A 24,640-nucleotide genomic window follows, 5' to 3' on the forward strand; every position below is an offset into this window, starting at 1 on the left:
CTGCCCCTGCAAGACTTCCCTGGGAAAGAGGTTTGGTGGCACCTTGTGATGGAGCAGCAGAGCCTGGGGCTGGGGCTGTGTCTCACCCATGGGGTGGCCACAAAGCGAGCTCTGCCAGCCCGAGTGCCGAGCCGTGTCTCCTGGGTCCTGCCTGCGATGGCTTTGTAACTGTCATCATTTCCTTGGTTTCCCTAGAGCCAAAGCCCCATAAAGGCATTTTAATACAGCTATTAAAAACTGTGCAAAGGAGCCACAGCGGTTGTGCAATTAACACTCAGCTGTCAGAGTCTGCCTGAGGCATGTCCAGGGCATTTATTTTCCCCTCCTCTGCTTTCACGGAGCAAGTCTGCAGGTGTCTGTAAGGTCAGAGTGCTTCAGGAACCACCCCGTGCTCAGGAGCACTGGCGCTGCCCTGAGATGCATTTTGTGGTCATGGTCCTGACATGCACAGAGCCACAGATGTGTTACTGATGCCCTGCACTCAGCTGCAGGATAAATTCCATTTGCATCCCAGTTTTCCCATGTTGCAGTCCCACTCTGCGCAGGCAAGACGTCCTTAACTCAGGCGATTGCCTTTGCTGGGAGAAGGCGGGATGCGGAATAAACTCCAGTTAGATTTGCAAAGCAGTGAGAGCCGACGTTCGTTCGGTGTAGTTGAAGCCCCTCAAGGGACGGCTGCTTGTACCCTGCTCCAGATGGGGTTGGGCTGGGATGTAACCAGTGCCCCGTCTCTGTGCACTGCAGGGCGCAGCGGGTGCCCGGGGGCTGGTGGGTGCCCCTGGGCTCTGGGGCTACACCGGGCACGAAGGAGCCAGAGGAGTGGCGGGCGCCAAGGGAGAGCCAGGCCGGCAGGTAACTCCTCTCTGCCATGGGGAGGGGGACAGGCAGGGGACATCCCTGCAGGGTGACTCTCCTCGGCGCAGCTCTGGCACCAGAGGTCCCTGGGGGGGACAACCCCAGTCCAGACCCCAGGGCAAGGCAGCTGGCTTCGTACTCGCCCTCCTGCCTTCCCCCAAATAAGCTGGAGGCGATGCCAGCCTCATGTTTTGTCCCCAAATGAACTCAGGGTCCTCTCGGGCCACCGGGCGAAGCTGGAGCCATGGGGCTGAGTGGCACTGAGGTGAGTGGGTTCCTCTGCTGCCCCACTTCTCTGTCTCTGGCTTTTCTCACAGCCCAGGTCTGCGCCGCTCTGACAGCCTGCCTGGGATTTGGGTGAATAACCCTGGAGCTTATTTTTCAGAGCTGGGTTGATTTTTGTTTTCCTTCCTAGGGCCTGGCAGGTGCAAAAGGGGAGCCAGGCAAGCCAGGAAAACCAGGGCAAATGGTGAGGAGTGGGATGGAGCCCCACTGGTTCTCCCTGGCACAGGCAGTGGGATGCTGGGATTTCCCAGCTGCAGTGAGGTCCCTCATGGGCAGCATCTCCTGCTCCTGCTGAAACACCCCCATGGCCCTGCTCTGCCCAGCCTGCTCCAGAGAGGGAGAAAAATCTCAAATGAAGGCTTCAGCTTAGAGCCTCCTCCTGTGCACACTGTGGCAAGAGCAGGGAGGGAGGCCAGGAGGGGACATCCCTGGTGCAGCATCCTTACGGAGGGGTTTCCTTCTCCTTTGGGATTTTAGGGGTCTCCAGGACAAGCCGGTCCTAAAGGGCGGAAAGGTCACAAAGGAGAAAAGGTACCTCTGAAATCCTTCTCTGCAGATGGCACCTGAAGGGGACCAGCCACCAGGCGTGGGGTGGCCAAGCCTGAGCTGGTCAACCCCATTGTGGTCCATGGAGAGAAAGCAGGGGGAATCGCCCCGGCGGGGACCTGTTTTTCCCCGCTGTGAAGGCAACCGCTCCTTGGTGCTTGGCAAACACAGAGCCCTTAGATGCCCTTGGGCTGCCTTGGCTGGTTTTTGGGTGAGGGGCTGGCAGGTGTCCCCAGCTCAGGCCCCCCCAGCCCCACAGGGCTGCCTCTATCCTGGCTCAGGCCCCCTTGAGGGGGGACAGGGGACCTCCCCTTCACTGGCCAGCTCTGCACCATGGCCTTGGTGTCCATGCCCAGGGTCCCACAGTCCCTGGTGAGCTCTGTCCCCATCTCCATGCAGGCAGCAGCCCCTTTTCCCCAGTCCTGGTCCGGGATGTGGCTGGGCTGCTGGTGACCCACATCTCCCATCTCTTCTTCCCCCAGGGTGATGTGGGGCATGAAGGAGAAGAAGGGGTCCGTGGAGAAGCTGGCAGACGGGTAAATGGTAGCGTTTTCCCCATGGAGAGTGGTGGGAGGCATGGGGCTGCTGCTTGGAGCCCACGGAGCTCTTTGCAGAGGGGCCCGGGGTTGCTGGGGGCTCAGCATCCCTGGGGGGGGCAGTGAGGGGGATGTGGGGCAGCTGGCTTAGTGCTTTTAACAGGGTTCAATTGCTCATGAGTCTTTAATCTGTTGTTCCCAGGGCAAGCGAGGCAAGGTGGGCCACCGGCCCCCGAGAGGTCCCCGGGGACCCAAGGTAGGTTGGCTTTGCCCTGCTGGGCTGAGGGCTGCTTTGGCACCCTGGCAGCTCAGGGGTGCTCCTGAGCCGGGGGGTGCTCCCACCTGCCTGAGCCCCCAGCTTAGAAAAGGATAAGCCAATATAGGGGTATCGCGTAGCTGAAGGGCTCTGCGTCCCCAGTCCCTTCCAGCCCAAGGAGGGGGTCTCCTGCACTCCCAGCCCCTGTGGGCTGTTCTCCCTGCAAGAGGCACCGGGGCATCACTCCTGCCTTGCTCTCGCACCACACCGCTGGGCACACCAGCCAGTCTCTTGCTTTTGCATTTCAGGGCTACCCAGGTGATGAGGGGTTGGAAGGACCCCAGGGCCCCCAAGGACCCTACGTGAGTATTAGCTTGGAAGTTTTGGGGTGCCAGCTGCTTGCTGTTTGGCCCCCGCAGGTACCACTGTGCAACCCAGCTCTGCGGACAGCCGAAACAGCGACCCATTTAAAATAAGTGAAGTTTCTAGGTGTTTCATCCATCCGTCATTCATCCACCTCATCTTGCCTTCTCCTCCCAAATTAGCATCCCAGCAGTGTGTGTGCAGTCAGGCAAATCACATAATTTCCAATATGTTGTTCTAGAGGCCAAATACTTCCCTTCCAGTTAAGCGTCTGATGCTTGGCAGTGCTGAGCACTTGTAAAGGACTGTGCCCACGTTCCTAGAGAACTGCCGTGGCTGGAGGGACCAGCTGTGCTGCAGCAGCCAGCATTGGCCAAAAAACCCCTACTCAATTATTTTTTTTAATTACTGGAAATTTTTTCTCTACTTAAAACAAAAATCCCAGCTTTGGGAACTTCGCAAAAGCAAGCCGGGATGTTCTGCGACCTGAACTGCATTTATAATGGGGTTTGCTGAGGGATCCTCCTGAGAGCAAAAATCAAAGATATGATGAGAATATTCCTCAAAGTTTCTAAAACTGCCTGAAATTCTCAGAATCCTGGCGGCACTCAGCTGTGGCAAGGCTCTCCTTGCCAGGGAGCTGACGGGAGCAGCTCAGCTGCAGAGTGATGTGGTACTGCGTTGTTTCTCTCTTAGGGCATCCCAGGGCTGAAGGGCGTGAAAGGAGACCCCGGACCAAAAGGACACAAGGTAGGTGACATGCACCGGGCACTTGAGCCCTGGGCACAGCGGGGACTCCAGGCACAGCTAGCATTTAATTTGCTGGATGCAATCACTTATTCCCCTCTTCTTGAACCCTGATCATTGCAGCATTCTTCTTTGGGGGGTTGGCCACTGTGTCCCCAGGTGCTGGGAGATGGGATCTTTAGACTTTCTCCAAAACCAGGTCCTTTTCCAGGCTCTCCAGCCTCCTGGAGTTGCAAGCAGCAGCGTACAGTCTTTAAATCCCCTGCTTTCAGCATTGATGCTGACGCAGCACAAGCACGTACCTCCTCTGTGCCGTTACTGATGAGATGATGGATCCAACCTTGGCCTGAGAAGCCAAGCACATCCTCACAGTCCCATCCATCAGCCGCAAGGCTATAAATAAGAGTGACAAGCAGTCCCTGGTGGCGGGTAGTTGCTCGCAGCCTTCAGGAAAATGAAACCCTGGTAATAAATAAAGCTTTAAATTTATTGCGAGCTAAATGAGCAATGGCAGAAGCTAAAGTCCAGGGTGTTCAGCAAGGCCAGAGCCTGGGAGATCAGGCGGACGGGAGGCTGCGGGCAGCTGCTGTGCTGGGGTTTCTTCTGCTGCTCCACCAGATTTCAGCATGCAAGAAATTTTCTTTATTTTCTCAGTGTTTGCTGGGAACTTCTGAGGTTTTCTTGAATGATATTTTAGTGTGGGATAAAATACTTTCAGTTTTGCCTTTGCAGCTGACAGGAGGCAGACACTCCATCATGCCACCTCCTTCCTCAGCAATGTGCGTACAGTTACTTCTACCAAATCAAAAGGATGGGTTGGGTTTTTTTCAGAATTTTTTGCAGCCAGACATAACTGGGAATTTCCCATTTTCAGCCACTTGCTGGAGGCCAGGAGATGTTTGGCCTTGGGAAATGTCCCCACGTAGGTATCTCCTGCCAGGGTCAGGCAACAAGCAAAACCTCCATTGCCTACCTGATGAAATACCACTGAGAGAGTAACTAGAGCAGGGTTCCTGACGCCCACCCTCCAGGACAGAGCCCTTCACCTGGGCTGGTGTCCCAGGGGGTTTCTACCCTTCTCTTTGCCACCAAAGTTCTCCCTGACTCTCTCCTAGGGCGAGAAGGGCAGTGTGGGTGACCTGGGCCAGCAAGGGGACGATGGCTTCAAGGTGTGTGAAGGGTTTTGCTCTTTTCCTCCCTCCCCTTGGTCCCTTGTCACCTTGTGTGACACCCTGCCACATCTCCTAGGGCAAGCCAGGACCCCATGGTGTCCCTGGGAGGCCGGGACCCAAGGGACAGCAGGTAAGGGCAGGGTGGAGGGGGATGGCAGGAACCGAGACGAGTATTTGGGGTGAATTCCTCATTTTTCCGTGCAAAATCCACCTGGAGAAGGGGCTGGGTTGTAGAAGGACAGAAGGCTGGGGTATACCCTGTGCAGTGCCCTGACCTCCTCCGGTGTCTTTGCAGGGTGATGCTGGCCCCCCCGGCCCGCGGGGACACCCTGGCATCCCTGGAACGCCGGTGAGTCCTTCACCCTCCCTGCAGGTTTGGTGTTCGCTCCTGGCCCTGCGGGGGTTATGCTGGGATGGGGCTTCGATCCTACCTGCCTTCTTCTTAGCTGGGTCTTATTCTTCTCTCCCAGGGCTTGTCGGGACCCAAAGTAAGTAGGGGGGAGTGCCTGGAGCCAGGTTCAGCCCTGCTGCGGGGCACCCTCCCCTCTCCCCGGGATGCAGGGTCGCCCCATGGGGCACCCTGGGGTGCAGCTCAGCACAGCAGCATCTTGCCACCCTGCTTTTCTTCCCTCTTCTGCCTCATCCTTCGGCAGGGGCTGAAAGGCTTCCCAGGGCTGCCAGGACCAAGGGGCACGCCGGGCCTGCCGGTAAGCAGAACTGCTAATGTCCCTCATGCCAAAATTTGGGTCCCCCAAATTTGGCAGCGAGGTCCCACCGCACCATGCCGTGCCATGCCGTGCCATGGGGCCGGCCGGCCGCTAGTGCCATCAGAGGAGCTGCAAGTGTGGCAGGAGGCTCATGGGCAGCAGCCAGCATCACCAGCATTGTCATTGTCACCCAGGGTCTCGTTGGCCCCCCTGGTCCCAGCGGACCCGCGCTGATGCTGTCCAGGGAGGAGCTGCGGGTGAGTGCAGGGGGGCAAGGGCTTCCCATCCCCACTTTGGTGGGTGCCACCCCAGGAGGGAAGGGACTGACAGCGATGCTGTCCCATGTTCCACTGCTTCTGAGGTCCTCTGTGCACAAGGACCAAGGTCCTCGCACAAAGAGCAAGCAGATATGGTTAATCCCTCTCCCACCATGCTTGTCCTTGTCCTCTGCATGCCCCATCCCCTCCCTGAGCAGCTGATGATGCTCCTGGCCAAAATAAGATGGGGGGGACTAAATGTCAGCTTGGTTATATCCCCCTCTTTTTCTTTTAGCACCTCATTTATCCCTCCAACCACCTGAATTACACAGCGGTCTGGGGTTTGCTAGACACCCTGAGCCAGGAGCTGCAAGCCCTCGTCGAGCATCCCAACGGCACCAAAACCAACCCAGCAGCCACCTGCAAGGAGCTGCTGCTGGCTCACCCCAGCCTGCCTGACGGTACTGGGGTGCACGTGGGGTGCCCCCACGTTGGCCCTGGATCCAGCCAGCCCTCCCTGCTGGCCAGCGTGGGGGGACGGGCAGCAATTTGCAATTAGGAGGGGATGAGGATTTGGGGGATGAGCTCAGCTGGGTTTCATGGGCATCCTTGGAGAAATAGGATGGCAGCCAGGCTGCAACCCAGGAGGATGGAGGTTGCAGCCAGGGATGTGCCATGAGCTGAGGTGGGATGGCACCACATGGGATCCTCCCTGTGCCAAAAAACGGGTGCCAGGAGCTCCCCTCTGCCTCCTTCCAGGGCAATACTACATTGACCCCAACCAGGGCAGCCCCCAGGACGCACTGGTGGCCTTCTGCAACTTCACAGCGGGGGGTGAGACCTGCATAGCCCCTGTCCACAACCAGGTATGGTATGGCTTTCATGGGGCAGCTTCAGCCCTGTGTTACCCCTCAGGGCAGGTGAGGATGGGTTGGTGGGGCTGGAGAGGGACGGTGTGGCCGGTCCCTTGCCATGGTGACCGCTGCCATCACAGGGAGCTGTTGGAACAGTTTGGGGTGAGGATCCTGGTCACCATGTGTGACCAGACTGCAGGGACAGGTCACATGCATGGGTTGGTATAGCTGCCTCCTTGTCCTGGCAGTGCCACTGTCCCCTGCTGGGACAGTGTGTCATAGTCCCCACTCCCTGCAGGTCCCCATCAAGGCTTGGCTGAGTGCCTACACCTCCGAGGACACCTTTGAATGGTTCAGTGCCCTGCCTGGGGGCTTCCTGGTGAGTGCCTGGCCAGGACAGATGAGGGGACGTGAAGCCCATCTCATGGGGTTGGGGGTCTCCTAGTGCCTGTCCCGCTGTGGTGGGGCAGTGGCCAGGCACAGGGTCCCCCTGGTTGTGCGCGGTGGGATGCGGCACCTCCTTCTGCAAGAAAATCCAAACCAGTGCTTTAGCAGAGAGCTGAATCCTGCCCGGTTTTCAACTGGGGAGAGCACAGACCCCTCCAAGCAGCCCCCGCTACCCAGTTTTCTCTCTCGTTGCCCCTGCAGCTGGAGTACGCGGGGGCCAGCCCGGTGCAGCTCCGCTTCCTCCGCCTGCACAGCCGCCTGGCCACCCAGAAGATCTCCTACTCCTGCAGACCGGCCCCCGAGCAGGACCAGCCCCAGCCAGAGAAGGAAATCCGCTTCCTGGCTGACTCCCGGGAGCAGAGCTATGCAGCCAGCCTGCAAGGCTGCGTGGTAAGCCTAGCCATGGCCGGACCCTTTTCTACGGTTGGAAAAGCCCCCTGACATTTGCAGAACCCCTTGGCACGTGTTTGCACCCCTAGGGTTTGCGATAGACCTGGTGGATGAGGCTTCACGCAGCGGAATGGGGATGGAGAGCATCCTCTCCCTGGGCCCAAGGAGCTGCCCCCGTCTCGGGGAGCGGGCTGGGATGTGGCAGGGGACAGGGTGGGCTCCAGGGGACATGGGGGAGGCCACCTCCCTGGAGAAGTCATGAAGGGCTGGGGATGGAGACCTGGCCATGCCCTCAGGGCTGCTGGGTGCATCAAGGAGCAACTGGAGCAGCGAGGGGGACAGCGGGTGCTCCGAGAGGGTCCTTCAGGCCCACCAGCTGAGCGTTTCGGTGCCACTCAGCTGTCCCCGGTGCTCATTTCAGCTGGACAATGAGTCTTCCATCACCGACACCATCTTCCAGTTCACCACAGAGGAGCTCTCCCTGCTGCCCCTGCGGGACCTGGCTGTCTTTCACAATGGTGACGCCTTGCACCAGTTTGGTTTCACAGTCGGACCAGTTTGCTTCAGCTGAAACCGGTGACACCCAAACCGAGCAGGCTGGTTCCCTCCCCACACAAGAACTGGGGACAAGGGCGGAGGCTGAGGGTGGCACGGAGCTCCCACCCGCTCCCCGGAGCTGCCAGTCCTCTTTTTGAGATACGTGTTTGTAGCTGCATTATGCCATGGACTACACTTCCTTCTGGAGTAGAAGAATATTGTTTACAAAAGTAATTTCTCTATAAATTATATATATTATATATATATATATGAGAGGAGGTGCTAATTTAATGACTGATTGGGGAGGTTCGTATAATTATAACTACCAGGAACTGTCTGCTAAAGAAAAGAAAACAACAAGCAAAAATCCTGCCAGTGTGGGAGAAGGGGAAGGAAAGGGGCTTTTCTCTGCCTCGGTCAAGTGCACAAATGCTTGGAGCCTCATCCCCCTGGGACTGGGCTGAGAAGCAGCCCTGGAGAGCCCTGGCAGCCCCAGCGGGCAGGTCTGTGCTGTGCTGCCTGCTCTCCGCAGGGCAAAGCGGCTGCAGGCTGCTGCCCTCAGCCGCTGCGAGCCCCAGCAGCTCCAGCCCAGGCAAGCATCAGGGACTGAGAAAGAGCGAAGAATGCAAAACCCCCCAAGTCCTGGCTCCGTTTTGGGTCTGCAACTCACATTGGGGTCAGAGGGCCTTTAGTGGTGTAGAGCCAGGTGCTATAGCCAAGACCATGCTACAAGGCACTGTTGCTCTGATCAGGCAGGGGCAGGAATCGAAGCTGTTTGGCTCCCATGCTGCAGCACTGTTACTTATCACTTTATTTTTGCTGTTCACAGCAGTGTTTCCCTTGCCTCTAACCGTCATGCTATCACTGGGCTGCTGGGCCCCAGGCGGGTATGGGTGAGTCCTGAGGGCAGAGGGCTTTACGTGTGGCACCTGAGCCATAGCTGTATTAGCAGCACCCCCATTTCTCTGGTGCACAGCCCAAAAACCCCCAGATCTCAGCTGGCTTTTTGCTGCACCCCTGGTTTTCTCAGCACCCTTCATCATTCAGGCCCTAATGCAGAGCTCGCCCGCCTTGCCCTGCAGCACGTGTGCCCAGGCTGCCCACGTCGTGTCCAGGTGAGGGTGGGCATTGATGCCAATGCCAGTGGAACAGTGCGGCAGCCGGGCCGTACCCTGCACCCAGGGGTCAAGGAGAGCAGCAGGTGAAGTTTTCTGGGGGGCACAGTCCCTAGAGAGTGGTTTAAACGATGCCAAATTGTGTGTGCAAGTCGTACTGCTCTTTGCTAGCTCGGTCTTGGGTGTAGCATCGTTTTGTGGGGTGCAGCAGCCGTGCCTGCTGTGCCAAGGGGGACACGGGGCAGCACTCGGCCAACAGCCACACTCAGGCAGGGACTGAACACCTTGAAAAGGGTTTTTCCTCTCTGGCATTTAATTTCTATTTGCTGCATATGCTGGTTGTTGTGGGGCCACCCCTCTGTTAAACCAGCCCCAGCTCTGCTCTGCGAGGGTGTGATGCCAGTCCTGGCCTTTCTTCGCCCTGGAGCTGCCCCCAGCCCTGCGAGAACCCCCCGGCCACGGCCCCTTGCCTGCAGCCAGCCATGGAGACATGCGGGCACATCGTCAGGGGTGCAGCCGAAACCCCACTCCCTGCCATGCAGAGACTTCCCTTCTCCGTGGGAGATGAAAGGGGAAGAGAAGCCGTTTGCGGCCGGGGTGCAGGCGGTTCCTGCTCCTGCCCAGCTGCCCACAGCGCAGGCAGAGGGGTCAGGCAGCACCGAGGGTCTGGCACATCCCGGGGGTGCTGGGTACGGCTGAGAGAGAGACCCTGTGCAGCAGGTTACAAAGGGAAAATTAAATTCCAACTCAAGGCACATGTTAGATCCTGGGGAGAGAAGCAGAGCAGACTGTTTTATGACAGCAGACACAACATTATTTCGGGGCAGAATTCCACACACCCCCCAACCAAATTGCTCATTTTAGCAGCATTTTCTGCTGTGTTTTTGCAGAGGAAGAACACACCTCACTGGCCAGCCATTCTGGCCGCAACCCAGAGGCGCTTCAGCTGCCAAAAAAATTGCGTGTCCATTTTTGACAGAAACTTTTGAGGAAAGATTTTAACAAGAAGTAGCATGTTGGTGGGTTCATCCAATAGTTTTTTCTTAATTGAAGCAGCAAATGCATGCTGAGTAACTCCACTTCCACCTCTCTGGCTATGAGGAAAAATACACTCAACTGCCAAAAGTGGTGTTTTGCCTGCACCCCTGTATTTCCAAGCAGGGAGTTACACATCAATCCCCTGGCAGGCACTGGGTGCCTCTGTGGGCATCGGCACCCATTTGGATTTGGGGAAACAGAGGCAGGGGCAGCTCCAGCGCTCCTTCCTCCTGCTCCTCCGTGTAATGGAGATGGCCAGAATGTGCCAACAAGGAGCGAGCGCCTGCGTGCTCTGGATAGAGCCGCAGCTGGGAAGCAAGTTCCCCTTCGGTCTGTCCTGCCTCTCTCCGGGAAAGGCTGGGGAAAAAAACCAAAAAACCAAACCCTTCCGTATTTTGCAGCTGCAGGGCAGCTGGGATTGCAAACACTCGGTGCCACCCCGCTCTCCTGCTGCCGTGGGGAAAACCCCGCAGAAACACCCGTGAAGGCTTTGAGGGGCCCCTGTGCTGGTGCTGGCAGCGTGAGCTGGGACCGAGCTCGGGAGGGGGCGAGGGGCGAAGGGCGACCGAAGCCCCAGCGGGCTCAGGCCCCCAGGGAGGCCCGGCCCCCTCCCCGCTGCGGCGCCGGGGCTGACCCGGGGAGGGGGTTGCGGGGGGGGACACACAGACACCCCAACGCCCACCCACCCAGCCACGCAGAGAGACACCCACGGCCCGGCCCGGCCCACGCCGTGCTCCCGGCCCGGCCCCGCCGCACTACAACTCCCGGGGAGCCCCGCGCCGCGCGTCAGCGCCCGCGACGGGCCGGGCCGGGACCGGCGGGGCTGGGACGGGCCGGGCCGGGCCGGGCCGGGACCGGCGGGGCTGGGCTGCACCGGGACGGGACGAGACCGACGGGGCTGGGCTGCCACCGGGACGGGCCGGGCCGGGACCGGCGGGGCCGGGCTGCACCGGGACGGGACGGGCTGCACCGGGCCGTGCTCCGCACCGCCGCCATGCAGGTAAGCCGAGCCGAGCCGAGCCGGGGGGGTCCCAGGCTGGGTGTGCGCCCCGGGCACGGCCCCGCAGCCTCCTCCGGTGTGGGGCTGGGCGCAGCCCGGCTGGTGCCGTAAATCAGCCCTGAAACCCCGCACCTCCCTGCGGACAGGCGGTGTTTAGCGGCTGCGGTACCGCCATTCGCCCTCCGGCACCGCTTGGCCCCGGTTCCCCGTTCCTTCGCCCCGGGCTTCCCCCCGTGCCTCGGCCGGGGCAGGGGCAGAGGCCGCCCGCAGCGGTGGCTCCGGCGAGCGGCGCACAGGGCGGGCTGGCCGGCTGCGCCTCGCACCCCTGCGCCACCGCGTCCTCACCCCAAAGACTGTCCTTTCCCGTCGCCCGTGGAGGGGCTGTCACGGGCGCAGGCTGACACCGGGCACTCGCGGTGGGAGCTCGCGTCACGGCACGGGCCTTCAGCCATCGCCCTGAAGCGGGTCTGCTTCGTGCTCTAAACTCAGGCGTGATGTTTCAGGTTACCAGGTCCCCCCAGTTTGCTGGCACAGCATCCCTGTGAGGTCCAGAGGGTGGGTCACGCCAGCTCCAGGGAGCGTCCCGGTGTGGGACACCTCCCTGGGCCACTGTGTCCCCAGCGGGGGCTGCGGCTTGGGCTGGCTGGGACGGTGTCCTGCTTGTCATGCTATTTTGCAGACCGGGAGTCGGTGTGCTGCAGGAAGGCAGGCTCATCCCGACGTGCGGGGCTGGGTGTCCCGGTTGGACTGGAGCAGCAGGTCGGGATGCGCCGGGCAGCCTGATGCTGCTCCGTGCAGGCACCGCTGGTTTTTCACTTAACGGCAAAGAGCAACCCCAAAACTGGACCGGATTAAGCCACTAAACACAGATGAGCAGAGGCAGCGCAGGATATTTTTCAGCAGCTTTATCTGCATGTGGAAATACCTGTAAGGTGCAGAGGAGGAGCTGGGCGCAGCCTTACCCGGGCGCCTGCTGAATCACTGCTGCGTGGGCAGGTGGGTGAGGACGGCACTGTGTCCCTCCATCCAATATCCCGGGGCCTGTTGCATCGCCCCGGCAGCGTAATTCCCCTCTTGCAAAGAGTGGAATTGCCCTCTTGACCATTAGGACTTGCCCTCTTGACCGTCGCACACCACATCTTACCCAGCAAGATGCTGTCTCCAGAGAAATCACACTATAGCATCACTATAGGAGAGGAGCGAGGGGTCATTGGCCCAAGGAGCATCGTTTTGGCCTCACGGCCATGCTGGGTACCCAAAGACGTGGCTTCACCCCAGGCTGGGAGACGTGGTGCAGCAAGGGGATCTTCTGCCAGTCACTTCTGTTCCCCTGGCCCTAAAACAGTTACCTCCTCCTTACACGGCACTGGAGACATGTAGGTGAAACCTGCAAAGGAGAAATATCTTCATTTAAAGGCTAATTATCATTAATCTGTTGCCAAAGGAAGCTTAAAAACATGAGCCAATTACATGTGCTAATGTAACGAGCGGCCGAAGGGTGTAATTAGAGCCTGTCTGTGGTGTGGATGCCCGGTTATTGGATGGTATTTCTGGCCAAGGCCGGTCCTGTTGGCTGCATCTGCCTGTGTCAATAATGGCGTGTACATGTGGCCAAAGCCAGGTCAGTGCGGCAGAGGAGAGGACGTGAGCCCCACGAACATTATCTAGAGAGATTCACCAAAGGAAGGAAAAAAAAAAAAAAAATTTCCATTTTTTGTGGTAAAATGAGCAAGCCTTGGCAGCTGCGGTATTGGCTCTGTAGGTGGGTTCGTTACACAAGAGCAATACTTGCTTCTCCTATTTCAGCGTGATAAAGAAGGGCGTTTGATGCCCTTGTAGGTTCCAGCAGCCCCAGGTCAGACAGACGGACAGTGCTTGGGACAATGCTCCTCTGCCAGGGAGGCATCCCTGGACCAGCCGCCCTGGCACCCATCGTCAGGTGGTCGCGCTTCTGGCTCTGGGTGCCTTGGCCTGTCCCAGCGATGCAAGAGAAACCCCTGGGAGGCAGAGGAAAGCAGAGGGTGGCTGGGCTCTGCCAGCCGGCTTCGCTTCAGGCTGCCGATAGTGTCCACCAGCCTCCGTCTGTCTCCCACAGACCTTCCCTTCTCAAATCCAGGCTAATGAAGTCCTGGGCTCATCTCTCTTTATCGCAGGGGTAAACTCTGGCTTTTTCTCGCCAGCCCAGACATACACAGGAGCTGCTGCTAGAGGTGAAAATTGTCCTGCTAGAAGTCAAGGGAAGAGTTAAGCCCAGTCAGCGTGACTGTGATTTTCAGGGCAAGTTCCTCTTCCCGTTTCAGGAGTCACTGGAAAAAAAATTGCACCATTTGGTAAAATCCCAGCTGAGCATCGGCATCGGGGCTCAGCCCTTCGGGGTGGTGGGTGCATGGACCCGCTGAAGATGCAGGCACCCCAGCCCCCGTCTGCCCCATCACCCCAAGCCAGTTCCGAGCGCTGCCCTTTCCTTGGCCTCTTTTCCAGATGTCCTTCTACTTCTCGGACACGGCAGTGCTGCTTTTTGACTTCTGGAGCGTCCACACGCCCACCGGTAGGCTGCCAGCTCCAGCCCAGCCCCGAGATACCCATCTGTCCGTCTGTCCATCCATCTGCCACCAGCTGTGCTCTCCACCCGGGAAAAAGGATGCGGGGCAGAGAAACAAACAGTGGCTTTGCATTTCTGGCAGGGGCAGTGTTAGTGATGGGCCGGGAGGGGGGAGAGCCGGGCCCCTGCCCAGCACTAACGCTGGGGCACATACTGCATGGGGCGGTCAGGGCAGAGCCGTGATGGGCTCCACTCACCCCCAGAGCTTGGAGGGCATTGCCTGTTTTTTTTGGCTGACCCTCTCCTACTCTGACGAGCAGTGCCGTGCCCTGGTAATGCCCCAGGCAGGGGTCAATCCTCCCAAGCCGAGAGCAGCAGGCAGGGAGGTGTGGGAAGCATCCCTCCCCCCATGCCTACCAACCCCTCCAGGTCAGTCAGCGATGGCTCAGCTTCCCATTTTCTTTTACACTCTTTTTTTTTTTAAATTACTGTCCCAGCATCACATTTTAACCCCCACATTTTTGTCGAGTCGATGCAAAGATGCTTATTTTTTTCAGAGCAACCCCCTCCAAAAAATACTCCCTAGGAATTTAGGGGGGGCACTGGGCTAAATACACCATTTCCCAATGCTTCGCAAAACTGCTGCCTGTTGCTCCAGCCCAACCCTGATCCCAGGAGCTCTCCATTCCCTCCACCTTATCCCATGGATATGCCCAAGCGCTCTGTGCTGGGACCCGCCACCCCCGCCCCCATCATTACCCCCCTTCTCCCACCGGTGTGCTGCAATGGGCAGCGGCAGGGTGTTTCTCATGCAGGGATGGTGCTCTCGGTGCTGGTGATCCTGTTGCTGTCGATGTTTTACGAAGCCATCAAGATGGGCAAGGCCGTGCTGCTGCGGCGGGCGCTGCTGGCTCTGCCCCGCAGCCTCAGCCAGGAGTCACTGGTGGAGCCGGAGGAGGGGGGCACCGGCCCCACGCAGGGCAGGTACCGCAGGGTCCCCTTTGCACCCACCCGGCGGGGGGGGCTCAGGGACGGGTGTATGGCCCCTGGGCCAGCGCGGGAGGGGAGAAAGGCTGTAAAGAGGCAGCTGTGGAGTAATAGGCTGCCTGGAAAGGGGTATGTGTACAGCCTCGGGAGGTGGTCCCCGGGGCTTTCCGGCCCCTCCAGGTACTCTGGGAGATGTCCAGGGTGTTTTTCAGCTCTCTTAAATGTTCACGTTCCCCCAGGAGCCACCGTGGGTGCAGGAGCATCCTGGTGGCTTAGGGATGGGCACAAGCAGCGTCTTGGGCACCCCAGCAAGGCTGGCCTGGGCATTTCCTTCCCAGCACAAGGCGTTGGAGCCAAGCCCTGCGTTTTTCCTCTTGTATTTAATCTCAGACCATGCCCGAGGCTGCTCTTACTGCCAGCCTCTTAATAATATTCTCCCTGTTCCTTTGGAGCAGGATTTCCCTCTGCACTGCTGTTTACAGCCCCCGTCCCTCTCCCCACTCCCCAAACCTGCTCTGGGATGCTGGCAGCGGGGGAGATGCTGGCTGCCCCGACCCCTCGCTGACAAGGTTTCCCATCTTCTTGCATAGGTGGTTTCGGTACCATGTCGGCCAGACGCTGTTTCACGTGGTGCAGGTGGTGCTGGGCTACATGGTGATGCTGGCCGTCATGTCCTACAACGCCTGGATCTTCCTCGGGGCCATCGCGGGCTCCACACTGGGCTATTTCATGGTGTACCCCCTGCTCGGTCGGGGCTAGGCAACCCCCTGGGACGGTGAGCGATGTGCTCCGCACCTCCTGCTACTTTGTCTGGAATAGCTGCTGTCACTTCTGCTGGGTCTGTCCTTGTCCCCGTGCTGTGAGGGACACAGCACCCCAGGGACTTGCTGCGGGGACCCTCAGTGCTGGCCCGACTCAGGTGGGCAGGCGCTGGGGAAGGGGAGCCCCGTGGCCAGCACTCTGCCATGTTGCCATCGCCACCGTCCTCGGTGGGTGGCTGTCCCCCAGCTCTCAGGGAGCTTTGGCTGGGTGATGATGGCTGCGGGGTGCTGGGCATTTCGTTCCCCCCACGCATACTTTTCGGGGGGGGTTCATCCTGGCTGGAATGGGAATGGTCCAGTGACCTGCTAGGGAAGGGGACTTGCTGGGGACAGGCACCCCTGCCCTCCTGCCCAGAGCTGACCTGCACCAAGCCCCTCTTCACACAGTGCCTTCTGGGGATAACGGGGGTCCTGCTGCCCCCCTCCCCACCCCCTACTCCTGCGCAGTGCTTCAGGGATGGGGTCGGACCAGCCCCCGAGCCGTCAGTGTGGCCGTGCCGAGGGGAAGCTGCTGCTGTGGGTGCCTCTTGCTGCTTCCTTGGGACGCCCCTTTTAATAAAATCATCTAAGTCGTTTGTCTCCTGGCTTGTGTTGCTGCTGGGTGGTCTCAGGATGTGACATCCCCCAGTCACAGTGGGTGTGCGGATCCCCAGCCCCAGCCCTGCCCCTCCAGCACAGCCCCAGGGGGGCAGTTCAGGAATAAGGACAGTCTCTTCTGGCTTTAAATAAAGCTTTTCCATTTTATTAATTATTATAAGCATATTTTTAAACATTTGTATAACTTTCTCAATAAAATATCCTGGAAGAGACAGGTTTTAAGTTCCCAAAGCAAGGCACTTTGGGGGGCCTCCCCGAGTGGGTTAGGCTGGGCACCCCGCTTCAGAGGCAGAAACAGCGGCACCTAAAATACAGGTGTGTTGGGGTGCTGGTCCCTGCTCCATGCACGCACACACGTCTCAACGCTCATGAGTCCTGCCAACCCCCACCAGCTCAGGGGCTTTTAGCATCTCTGCACGGGGGCTGTGCCAGTCCCGTCCCCCTCCCCACGGCGGGCAGGGCTGCTGGGGGTGCCAGCAAACTGCTGCTAAGGCACCAGCTCTTTGCTCGGCCATCACTGCAGTTGCCAAAACTTGCAAAGCCCGAGAGCTGGAGAAATCATCCATGTATGGTGCTGGGGAGCTCTGGAGGGCAAGAGCTGGGATCCCTCCACTGCACGGTGAGCCCGAGCTCAGAGGCAGCCCAGTCCTGCCAGGCAAAGCTGGAGGCATCACGTGAGTGCCACCCTCCCCTCTAAGTTTTTACTCTGAACTTAAATAGCTGCTAGAAGACCCCGGGGTGAGGGTGGCCGGGGGTAGGTGTTGGGTGTTGTGAGCCCAGCCTGGGTGCTGTGAGCCCACACCTGCCCCACTTCTTGCTGCATCGGCAGCAGTTCAAGCCAGCCAGCATTGCTGTATCCCTGCCGTGCCCCTGGCTGCCGTCATGTTTTCCATCATCCCCCATGGCCACTGTTTCCACTGGCACTCCTGGAGCCGGCTGGGTGGGATGGTGGTGGGCAGGCTCCCAGGAAACCCCCCGGGCTGGGGCAGGGGATGACCCTCAGAGCAGCCGGGACCATCCCACACACCCATCCACAGCGGGGCTAGCGCCAGCCCCCCCAGCAGCCCCAGGCACTTGTGCTGGGGGCAGATAAAGCATCTCTTCAGTAGAAAAGAAGAAAATAAGGCAGAAGAAGGACAGAGCAGAGTGCAGGGGGTGCCCCGTGCCAGGCCAGGGGCCTCCCCAGTCCGACCCAGTAGGACCACTTGGCTGTGGCCAGCCCTGTGTAGCAGCAGGGACCCCCCCCTGGCTAGGCAATAAGGTCTCGGTGTTTCCCATCCCCTCCCTCTCCCGCGGTGCCGCTCTCCATCCCCGGCAGCGCAGCGGGTCTTATTCCCCCTACCCCAACCCCCGGGGTCACCGGGGCCAGTCCATGGTGAGGGGGGCCTGGGGCTAGAACTCAGTCTGCACCCCCTCACCGCTCTCTGTCGTGCTCGTGGGCTGCGGGGGGCTGCACTCGCCACCCGGGGGGGCCACCTCCTCGCCTGTCTCCTTGTCACTGGGCTGGTGGCAAGCGGTCCCGGCAGACGGTGATGAGGTCTCGGCTCCGGGTGCAGGTGATGCTGGTGTGTCATGGGGCACCTTGGCCTCAGATGGGACGTCAGCTCTGGGTTTGGGTGATGCTGGTGCGGCGTGTTGCACTCTGGACTCTGATAGGACATCAGCTTCGGGCACGGGTGATGCCGGCATGGATGATGCTGGTGCGGCATGTTGCACCCCAGCCCCTGATGGGACTTCAGCTCCAGGCGTAGGAGATGCCGGTGTGGCGCGGTGCACCCCGTCCCCCTCACTGGCTGGACTTTGGGGGGGGACATCACCTGGGACAGACCCTGCCGCCACCGCCACCTCCTCGGTGGCACCGCTCTTCCGCGTGGCGTCGGTACCATTCATCAGCCGCTCCTCCGCCTCGACGCCATCCCCGAGGCTCTCCTTCGCCAGTGCCTCCTGGATCTCCTCCACCCCATCCGGGGAGCTCGGTGGTGCCCCAGGGTCTGGATCCCGCGGCTCCGGGGAGCCGGGCTGCAGCAGTGCCTCGGCGCCCACTTCATAGGGCAGGACCCCCTCGTCGTCTTGGATCACCGACACCACTTGCTTGGCCCTGCGGCGCTTGTCGGTGTCCGGCTCGGCCTCGGGCTGCCCGCTGTACTCCTCACCCCAGTCGATGGGGATGCCTTCGCCCAGGAGGTGCAGGTTGGGATCGCTGTTGTGCATGACCATGCTGTCACGGTACAGGTTGTGCTTCCGCTGCACGGCTGCTTCCTTCACAGCTGGGGGCACCGAGAGAGAGGTCAGATGGGCTGCGAGCACGGGGCAGCACCCACGGGGCTTGGGCACCTCTCCCAGTCTTCCCACAGGGGAGGACTGTAGGGAGAGGTGTCTGAAGCTGGGCAGAGGGTTCAGCATCCCACCCACCACTCAGCCCTGCCAGCGGGAAGGCCAGGTAGGAAAGCTGCTCCTGGTACAGCCCCCAGCACTCCGCACGGGGTCACCCCTCCTCGTACAGCCCCCAGCATTCTGCTCGGGATCACCCCCTCCTCCTATGATCCCCAGCACCCATCACCGGCCCTCAAGGTGCTGCTGAGCCCAAGCTCGGCTTGCACTGACTCCACCTAGCACCCACCACCCGCCCCAGGGCTCCCCCCCGGGGCTGAGAGCTGAGCGGGTCCAGGCTCCACGGCACCACAGGACCCTACCTTGCATGATGTCTTTCATCACCGACTGTAGCACGACCTCCTCATAAGTGTTCTCCACCAGGATGAAGCTGGCAAAGTCCTCAAAGATCAGCTCCTGAAACTTGGCTAATTCCTGCCGCAGGGGAGAGGCTGCTCAGCCCGGGGGGGGACGGGAGGGAGGGATGCTCCAGCCTCTCCATGGGAGGGGTGGTCCTTCCCCCCCCGCCCACCCCAGACTTTACCCTCTTACCCCCTTGCAGGTCGGCGCCAGCTTTTTCAGCAGGAAGGGGATGGTGATCTGCAGCAGGGCCTCCCTGAAGAACTTCTTCCGCACGGTGCTGCTGTCGTAGTCGTATTTCTGCAGGGCGAGAGAGATGGCAGCCCCGGGTCAATGAGGGCTGGGGGCTGGCAGCTCCCCTGCCGACGGGCACAAGCCCCTGCGGTTTGCCCCCCTCCAACCCATTTGCATGGGTCTGAGTAGGTTCCTCTGCCCCTTGCATCTTTCTCTCCAGCCAGTTCCCAGGGAGTCTGAGCCCAAGTAAGTGCCAGCTCCTCCACTGCTGTCTGCAGAAGGGGTTTTGGGGCCATCTGAAACCCGGGTGGCTTTTACAGTGATGCATGTAGTCAGAGGGGACCTGGCTCTTCCAGGTGGTTTCCCACTCATCTGTCCCACATCCCAGCAAAATGCATGAAAATCTCAATATTTTGTATTTCCCCAGAAGACTTCTGTTAAAATTGGTAAGGTCACTCCTGGCCTCTTCCTTGGGCTGCTGGCCCTTGGAACTGGGAAGGCCACGGAAGGCCCTGACCCACCACCCCTCACCTTGAGCACCCTCTCGAGGATGCGCTGGATGGACTTGCACAAGTCATCTTTGCCCTGCAGCTTCCCCAGCTCCTGATGGAGCAGCGTCTCAAATGTGTACACGGCGTCGTCCATTTGCTGTGAGCAGAGGCAGACAGTCAGCACTGGGGGGGGGAGGTGGGGAGGGCACCCAAAGGGACCAACCATGGGGGTGGGCAGGGGACACTTTTGGGGCACTCAGGGGACACCACGATGAGTCTTCGCATTAGCACAGTCCCCAGCATCCCAGCATGGCATCCACAGACTCCACCCTGAGGACCAAGGGTGCTGGGGAGGAGGGTGCCCAAAGCCGGTTTGCACCCTCGCTTCTACGCCCTGCTCCAGGTTTGGCTGGATCAGACCCTAGAATTGGGCTACTGGCCTTGCTGGTGTCAGTGGGCTTGGTGGCAAAGGGACAGCTGTGCCTTGATGCCCAACTGTAGGTGCTGAGTCCGCACTGGAAGGGTCCTCCATGCTGCCGCCCACCCGTGGGCTCCCTCCCTGCTCAGGCTCCAGACCAAAGGGGATGGCCAGATCCATCATGCACCCTTAGCTGGGTGCCAATGACATGAAGGTCCCTGAGACAGGAGAGACATCCCGGCCAAATCCCTGCCTGGGTTGGGCCAGCCCAGGCTCCCCGCTCTGCCTCCGCTCCCCAGCCCTTTGTGCTCAGCCCAGGGGGGGCACAGGAGGACCCCAGTCCCTGTCCCACCTGTCTCATGTGGATCTGGGCCCTCTGCTTGAAGACGGACGTGCTGGAGACATCAAACCGCTGCTGAAGGCCCTCCAATTTCAGCTGGTCCATCTTCTCATAGCATGACTGCATCTTGACGGGGTGGAAGGCCAGGTGGGAAAGCTTCTCCATGTACTGGGGATAAAGCCAAGCTCAGCAGGGCAGGACAGCCTCTCTGTGCACTCGGGGCTGGGACATGCCACCCCACAAGGGCTTCATGCCCATGTATTTTCTCAGCCTGGGGTCCCCCAGTGCTGTCCACACAAAGACAGCAGCAGGATTGGCCCTGCCACCCCCAAGCCCACTGGCCAGCAAGGAGCATCACCAAGTCTCACCTCCACCAGCTTCTCCAGGCCACCTTCGTTGACGATGTTCATGTTCATGTCCGTCACCTCCTTGAAGAACACCTCCCGCACCTCAGCAAAGCCCTGGCTTGTGGGGGTCATCAGGGCCTCCAGGATGGAGGAGATGTAGGGCTGGACATGGTTACGGACGCAGATCTCCGCTTTGGGGAGGACGAACGCTGGGCAGAGAACGGGGGTAAGCATGGTGAGGCTCCTCCTCTGCCCTTCCAGCTCTGCAAATCAGGTCCTAAACCCACCCAAGGGAGGGGGACCTGCCCCTCTCCCCAAGCTCCTCCAGGAGAGGTCTCCCAGACTTGCAGGACAATACAAGGGGTTCTTGCAGGGAGCCCTCTGTCTGTATTGAACCCGTTCCTGCCCCACTGCCTTGCTTGGCGGGGGGTCACTGCCCACCTTATCCCCCACCTCCTGGGACAATGCCAATGAGGATGTGCGCTCTGGCATCTCCCCAAGGGTTCCAGGCCACGCTGGCAGGAGCCATGCTGCACCCCAGGAACAGCCACACCTTGGTGAAACAGTGGTGATGCCACGCCAGGAGCCCGTCACGGACACAGCTACACACATCCATGGCCACGCGTGTCCCCGCAGGGCTGTACCTCGGATCTTGCTGGCCAAGTGCTCCTTTGAAGTGATGATCTGGTCCATGTCCGTGCGGATGGTGCTCTCCATCTGTGGCCGCTCCTGTTCGCACTTGGCCGTCACTGCATCGTACTGGGCCTTGGTCTGCTCGTAGACCATCCTATAGACGGCATCTGAGATCTGGCAAGAGAGAGATAGGGTGGTCAGCTGCCCCCACGTCTCCTGCTGCCCCCACTAACCATCGCCTCCAGCACCAGATGCCTGCAGGACCTGCCAAGCCTTCACCTATGCCCTGACCAGACTCCTCCTCACAGCCTGGCAGTAGGTTTTCCACACCAGGAACCCCCCAGCTGGGTGAGATGAAGCTCCCATGGTGCAGAATCTGCTTCGAAGCAGTGCCGGGGGGGGCACAGAGCCGAGCACTGCCCTCCATCAGCCAACCTGCCCCAGGCAGCTCTGGGGATGCTGCATGTCCAGGGATGCTGGTGGCCTAGGGATGCCGGCGGTCTGGGCAGAAGGGCCCCTGACCCTGTTTGAAAGCTGTTGCCCTGCTCCGCTCAGCCTGCCTGGGGTCTCAGGAACCAAGCCCATGAGCAGGATGGAGCTGAGGCTTCACGCTCACTTTGCAGCCAAACGCCATGATTTTGGGGCCGGCGGGAGGCAGAGCCATCCCACCCACCCCCTCCTTGGGCTTCCCAGCCTTGCAGCTAAGACCGCAGCAACTGAAAAAGCAGCATTTGTGTGTTTTTAGGCTGCTCCAGTGGCACATTATGAGCCTGGTGGTAATTATCTATCAGTTTTTAAGGTTTTAACAGGCAGTTTTGAAGAGCCCTCAGTCTTTCGCAAGGGTTTGGGCTGGATTTAGCCTGGGCTGCTCTAAAAATGTCTTGCTAAATATAGCCAGGATGGGCTTTGCTCCAGGGCTGGGCTTCCTCCTGTTTGCTTCCCGCGCCCCAGGGACGAGGGAGCGCAGGCAGGGATGGGCAGGGCTGCTTGCAGGGGCACAACAAGGAGCTTTAAAAAGCCACTGCGGAGAATAAGGACAGCTTCTTTGGCAGGGGCCGGGAGAGGGGGCGATGCTGGCGGGGGGGTTGGCGCTGGCTCTAACAGGCAGGAAAGCCGGTGGGCACCGAGCCCGGCAGGGAAGGGAGGTGGCCGTGTGGCCCCCAAAGCAGAGGCAGTGCAGGCAGGGGGATGGCAGAGGATGATGACTCCCCCCCCGGCAACCCCAGCCCCACACCTGGATCCAGGTCCGCTGGCGCTCCTGGGCCTTGCCCTTCAGCCGGGGGCCGATGGTGGTCCTCAGCTCGGGGAGCAGCTCCTCCATCACCAGGTTGCTCAGGACCTGCGAAGGCAGGAGGCTTTGGGGACCCTGCTCAGCCCACCCCCCCCCCCCCCACCCCAGCCTGGGAGGGACGGGTCCTCACCTGGGTTTCGTTGCCGCACAGCATGTCCCAGGTGCCATACTGCTCCTTCGACTGGCGGTACATGCGGACGGCATCTGTGAAGGCTGGAGCCTCCACTTTGGAGTCCTCGGAGATCCCTGGGGAGGGGACAGGGGGGATGAGTGAGCAGCCTGGCACGGGGAGCGAGGGGCAGCCCAGCTCCTTGCAGCATCCCCAGCCCACCTTCACAGGGGGTCCCTCCGTCCCCCCACATCCTCGGACCCACGCAAGTAGCCCAGGGCTGTCACCAGGACCAGGGGATCCCATCCCAAGCCGCTGTCTCTGACTGGGGGGGTGGGGGGCAGCAGTCTCCCAGATACACCAGTGGCTGGGGGGACTTCCACTCTGTCCACAGACTGGTCCCCTCCAGAACCAGACCAAGGGCAGGGAGGCACCCAGGAGCAGGGGCTCAGCAGTCTGGGGGGGCTCAGTGACCCCCGACAGTGCACAGGGACCCGGGGGCTCAGTGAGCCCTAAAGGGACAGCAGAAGCAGGGACTCAGCAGTCTGGGGGGGCTCAGTGACCCCTGACACTGCACGGGGCCCAGTGAGCCCACCAGGATGGGGCAGCCGGGGGGGGTGTGGAGGAAGGGGGGGGCCCTGCAGGGAGCGACGCAGCTTGGGAGGAAGAGGAAAGCGGCGTCGGGGCTGAGTCAGGGCCCCCGTCCCCGAGCCAGCCCCGTAGGAGGGACGCTGGGGATGGTTGGGCTGTCCCCGAGATGTCACCGCCACGAGTCACTGCAGCACGGCTTGTGGGGCCACCAGCACGAGGGGGCTCGGATGTCACCCCCACCCTCCCGCAGCACCCATCAGGAGGAGGTCCAGGGTGCTGGGAGCCCGTGGCCACGTCCCATGGGGAGGATGAAGAGGAGGGGATGGGGGCAGCGGACAGGCAGGACAGCCCGGGAGCCCGCTGGCATGTCCCACACATGTCCCTGCCTCGTCCCAGTCTCTCTAGGCTCCAGCTGCAGAGGTGCCTGCCAGCCAGAGAGAAACTCCTGGGAGAGAACCCCCCCAGCACCCCAACTCCCATGCCCAGACCCCTGGCAGGAGGGAAGCAGGATGGGACCGAGCCCAAGGTGGCCCCGTGGCGAAGGGTCCCCACCCTGCTCGGAGGCTCCCAGAGACCGTCCCCGCAGCGATGACTGCAGAGGGTCACGGCACATCCATGGACCGCCCAGCAAGCCGGCGTGCTGGGGAGATGCAGCCAGGGGTGGTTTCTCCCTTCCCAGGAGGGACAGCCTGGGGTAGTGAGCAGATCTTTTCCAACGCACACAGATTTTTCTAAGATGATTACATTTAACTCCAAGGCTAAGCAGCTTTTCCTAAGGGGCAGCTTAGTATACAGGGGGAAAAAAACACTGAGAAAGTCAAGTCTGACTCTTTCTCAGTGCTCGGTGGGAGCCAGAGCAGGGCTGAGCTTTCAGGACCCGTGCTTCTCCATCCACAGCTCCTTGCAGCTCAGCATCACCTCCCAGGTGGGACAGCCTGGTACGGGCTTTAGTCCCCTGCCAGAGCCACTGCAGCCAAACCTCATCCTCCAAACCATGCAGAGAGCGGGGCAGGATTCGCTCCCTGAGAAGCCACCTGGATCTGCCCCACCAGGGTCACTTGTCCCTGGCAGAGCTCAGGGGAGCAGCGGGCTCCGGCTGCGGGGACCCATTTCAGGAACAAGCAGACAGGGCTGGTTGCAAGAAGCCACTGTACCACCTCACAGGGCAAATTTAATGTGTTCGCTTCATTAATTTGCAGCTAATTAAGCACTGATCTGATCTTGCCTTGTCGGGGATGGGAAGCAAATACCCAAGCCTGGACCCTATCCTGGAAAGGCTCCCGGGGTGATGGTGCACTGTGGGATGGGAGTACCCAACACTGGAGAGCGATGCTACGCCTTGACTTTTTTCAAAGTCCACCCTGCTGACGGCACAGGATAATCTCCTCTTGCCAGGGGAAGGTG

The 24,640-nt window shown here is 60.2% G+C and overlaps 3 protein-coding genes and 1 long non-coding RNA gene across 7 annotated transcripts in view; 3 read left to right on the plus strand and 1 right to left on the minus strand.

Annotated features, from left to right (window-relative positions):
- LOC138681972 (collagen alpha-1(II) chain-like) overlaps positions 1-8,216 on the plus strand; it is a 99,824-nt gene extending 91,608 nt beyond the window's left edge. For all 3 annotated transcript variants that reach the window (XM_069770534.1, XM_069770535.1, XM_069770536.1), the window contains 19 exons: positions 745-852; positions 1,067-1,120; positions 1,271-1,324; positions 1,618-1,671; positions 2,169-2,222; positions 2,425-2,478; positions 2,787-2,840; positions 3,538-3,591; positions 4,704-4,757; positions 4,837-4,890; positions 5,056-5,109; positions 5,231-5,248; positions 5,414-5,467; positions 5,662-5,724; positions 6,020-6,185; positions 6,484-6,590; positions 6,877-6,957; positions 7,227-7,415; positions 7,837-8,216. In XM_069770534.1, the coding sequence (XP_069626635.1) occupies positions 745-852; positions 1,067-1,120; positions 1,271-1,324; positions 1,618-1,671; positions 2,169-2,222; positions 2,425-2,478; positions 2,787-2,840; positions 3,538-3,591; positions 4,704-4,757; positions 4,837-4,890; positions 5,056-5,109; positions 5,231-5,248; positions 5,414-5,467; positions 5,662-5,724; positions 6,020-6,185; positions 6,484-6,590; positions 6,877-6,957; positions 7,227-7,415; positions 7,837-7,986 (1,476 nt within the window). In that variant the 3' untranslated portion in view covers positions 7,987-8,216. The remainder of the gene's footprint in view (positions 1-744; positions 853-1,066; positions 1,121-1,270; positions 1,325-1,617; positions 1,672-2,168; positions 2,223-2,424; positions 2,479-2,786; positions 2,841-3,537; positions 3,592-4,703; positions 4,758-4,836; positions 4,891-5,055; positions 5,110-5,230; positions 5,249-5,413; positions 5,468-5,661; positions 5,725-6,019; positions 6,186-6,483; positions 6,591-6,876; positions 6,958-7,226; positions 7,416-7,836) is intronic.
- Positions 8,217-8,841: 625 nt separating this feature from the next.
- Positions 8,842-16,039, plus strand: LOC104317015 (uncharacterized). The gene is made up of 7 exons (XM_069771012.1): positions 8,842-8,845; positions 8,983-9,067; positions 9,610-9,756; positions 10,121-11,105; positions 13,587-13,653; positions 14,463-14,631; positions 15,225-16,039. The coding sequence occupies exons 1-7, from the start codon at positions 8,842-8,844 to the stop codon at positions 15,391-15,393; spliced, it is 1,626 nt and encodes a 541-aa protein (XP_069627113.1). The 3' UTR covers positions 15,394-16,039.
- On the plus strand, positions 11,115-12,619 carry LOC138682077 (uncharacterized). The gene is made up of 2 exons (XR_011322295.1): positions 11,115-12,101; positions 12,214-12,619. It is a non-coding gene; the product is annotated as an uncharacterized lncRNA (long non-coding RNA).
- A 136-nt stretch (positions 16,040-16,175) lies between the features above and the next one.
- Positions 16,176-24,640, minus strand: part of NIBAN2 (niban apoptosis regulator 2) — a 31,875-nt gene continuing 23,410 nt past the window's right edge. For both annotated transcript variants that reach the window (XM_069771391.1, XM_069771389.1), the window contains exons 6-14: positions 22,667-22,782; positions 22,480-22,584; positions 21,257-21,419; positions 20,634-20,821; positions 20,278-20,433; positions 19,548-19,664; positions 18,975-19,082; positions 18,746-18,857; positions 16,176-18,319 (exon numbers count right to left, since the gene is read on the minus strand). In XM_069771391.1, coding sequence (XP_069627492.1) covers positions 17,445-18,319; positions 18,746-18,857; positions 18,975-19,082; positions 19,548-19,664; positions 20,278-20,433; positions 20,634-20,821; positions 21,257-21,419; positions 22,480-22,584; positions 22,667-22,782 — 1,940 coding nt within the window. In that variant the 3' untranslated portion in view covers positions 16,176-17,444. The remainder of the gene's footprint in view (positions 18,320-18,745; positions 18,858-18,974; positions 19,083-19,547; positions 19,665-20,277; positions 20,434-20,633; positions 20,822-21,256; positions 21,420-22,479; positions 22,585-22,666; positions 22,783-24,640) is intronic.

The sequence above is a fragment of the Haliaeetus albicilla genome, chromosome 26 (assembly GCF_947461875.1).
Source record: "Haliaeetus albicilla chromosome 26, bHalAlb1.1, whole genome shotgun sequence".
Classification (NCBI taxonomy): Eukaryota; Metazoa; Chordata; class Aves; order Accipitriformes; family Accipitridae; genus Haliaeetus; species Haliaeetus albicilla.

Excerpts from the sequence above, each read along its gene's own strand:
- LOC104317015 (XM_069771012.1), top strand. Across the intron at positions 9,757-10,120 it reads GCACATCCCGGGGGTGCTGG|CAGCAAATGCATGCTGAGTA; the intron begins GTACGGCTGAGA and ends TCTTAATTGAAG. Across the intron at positions 14,632-15,224 it reads ACCGGCCCCACGCAGGGCAG|GTGGTTTCGGTACCATGTCG; the intron begins GTACCGCAGGGT and ends CTTCTTGCATAG.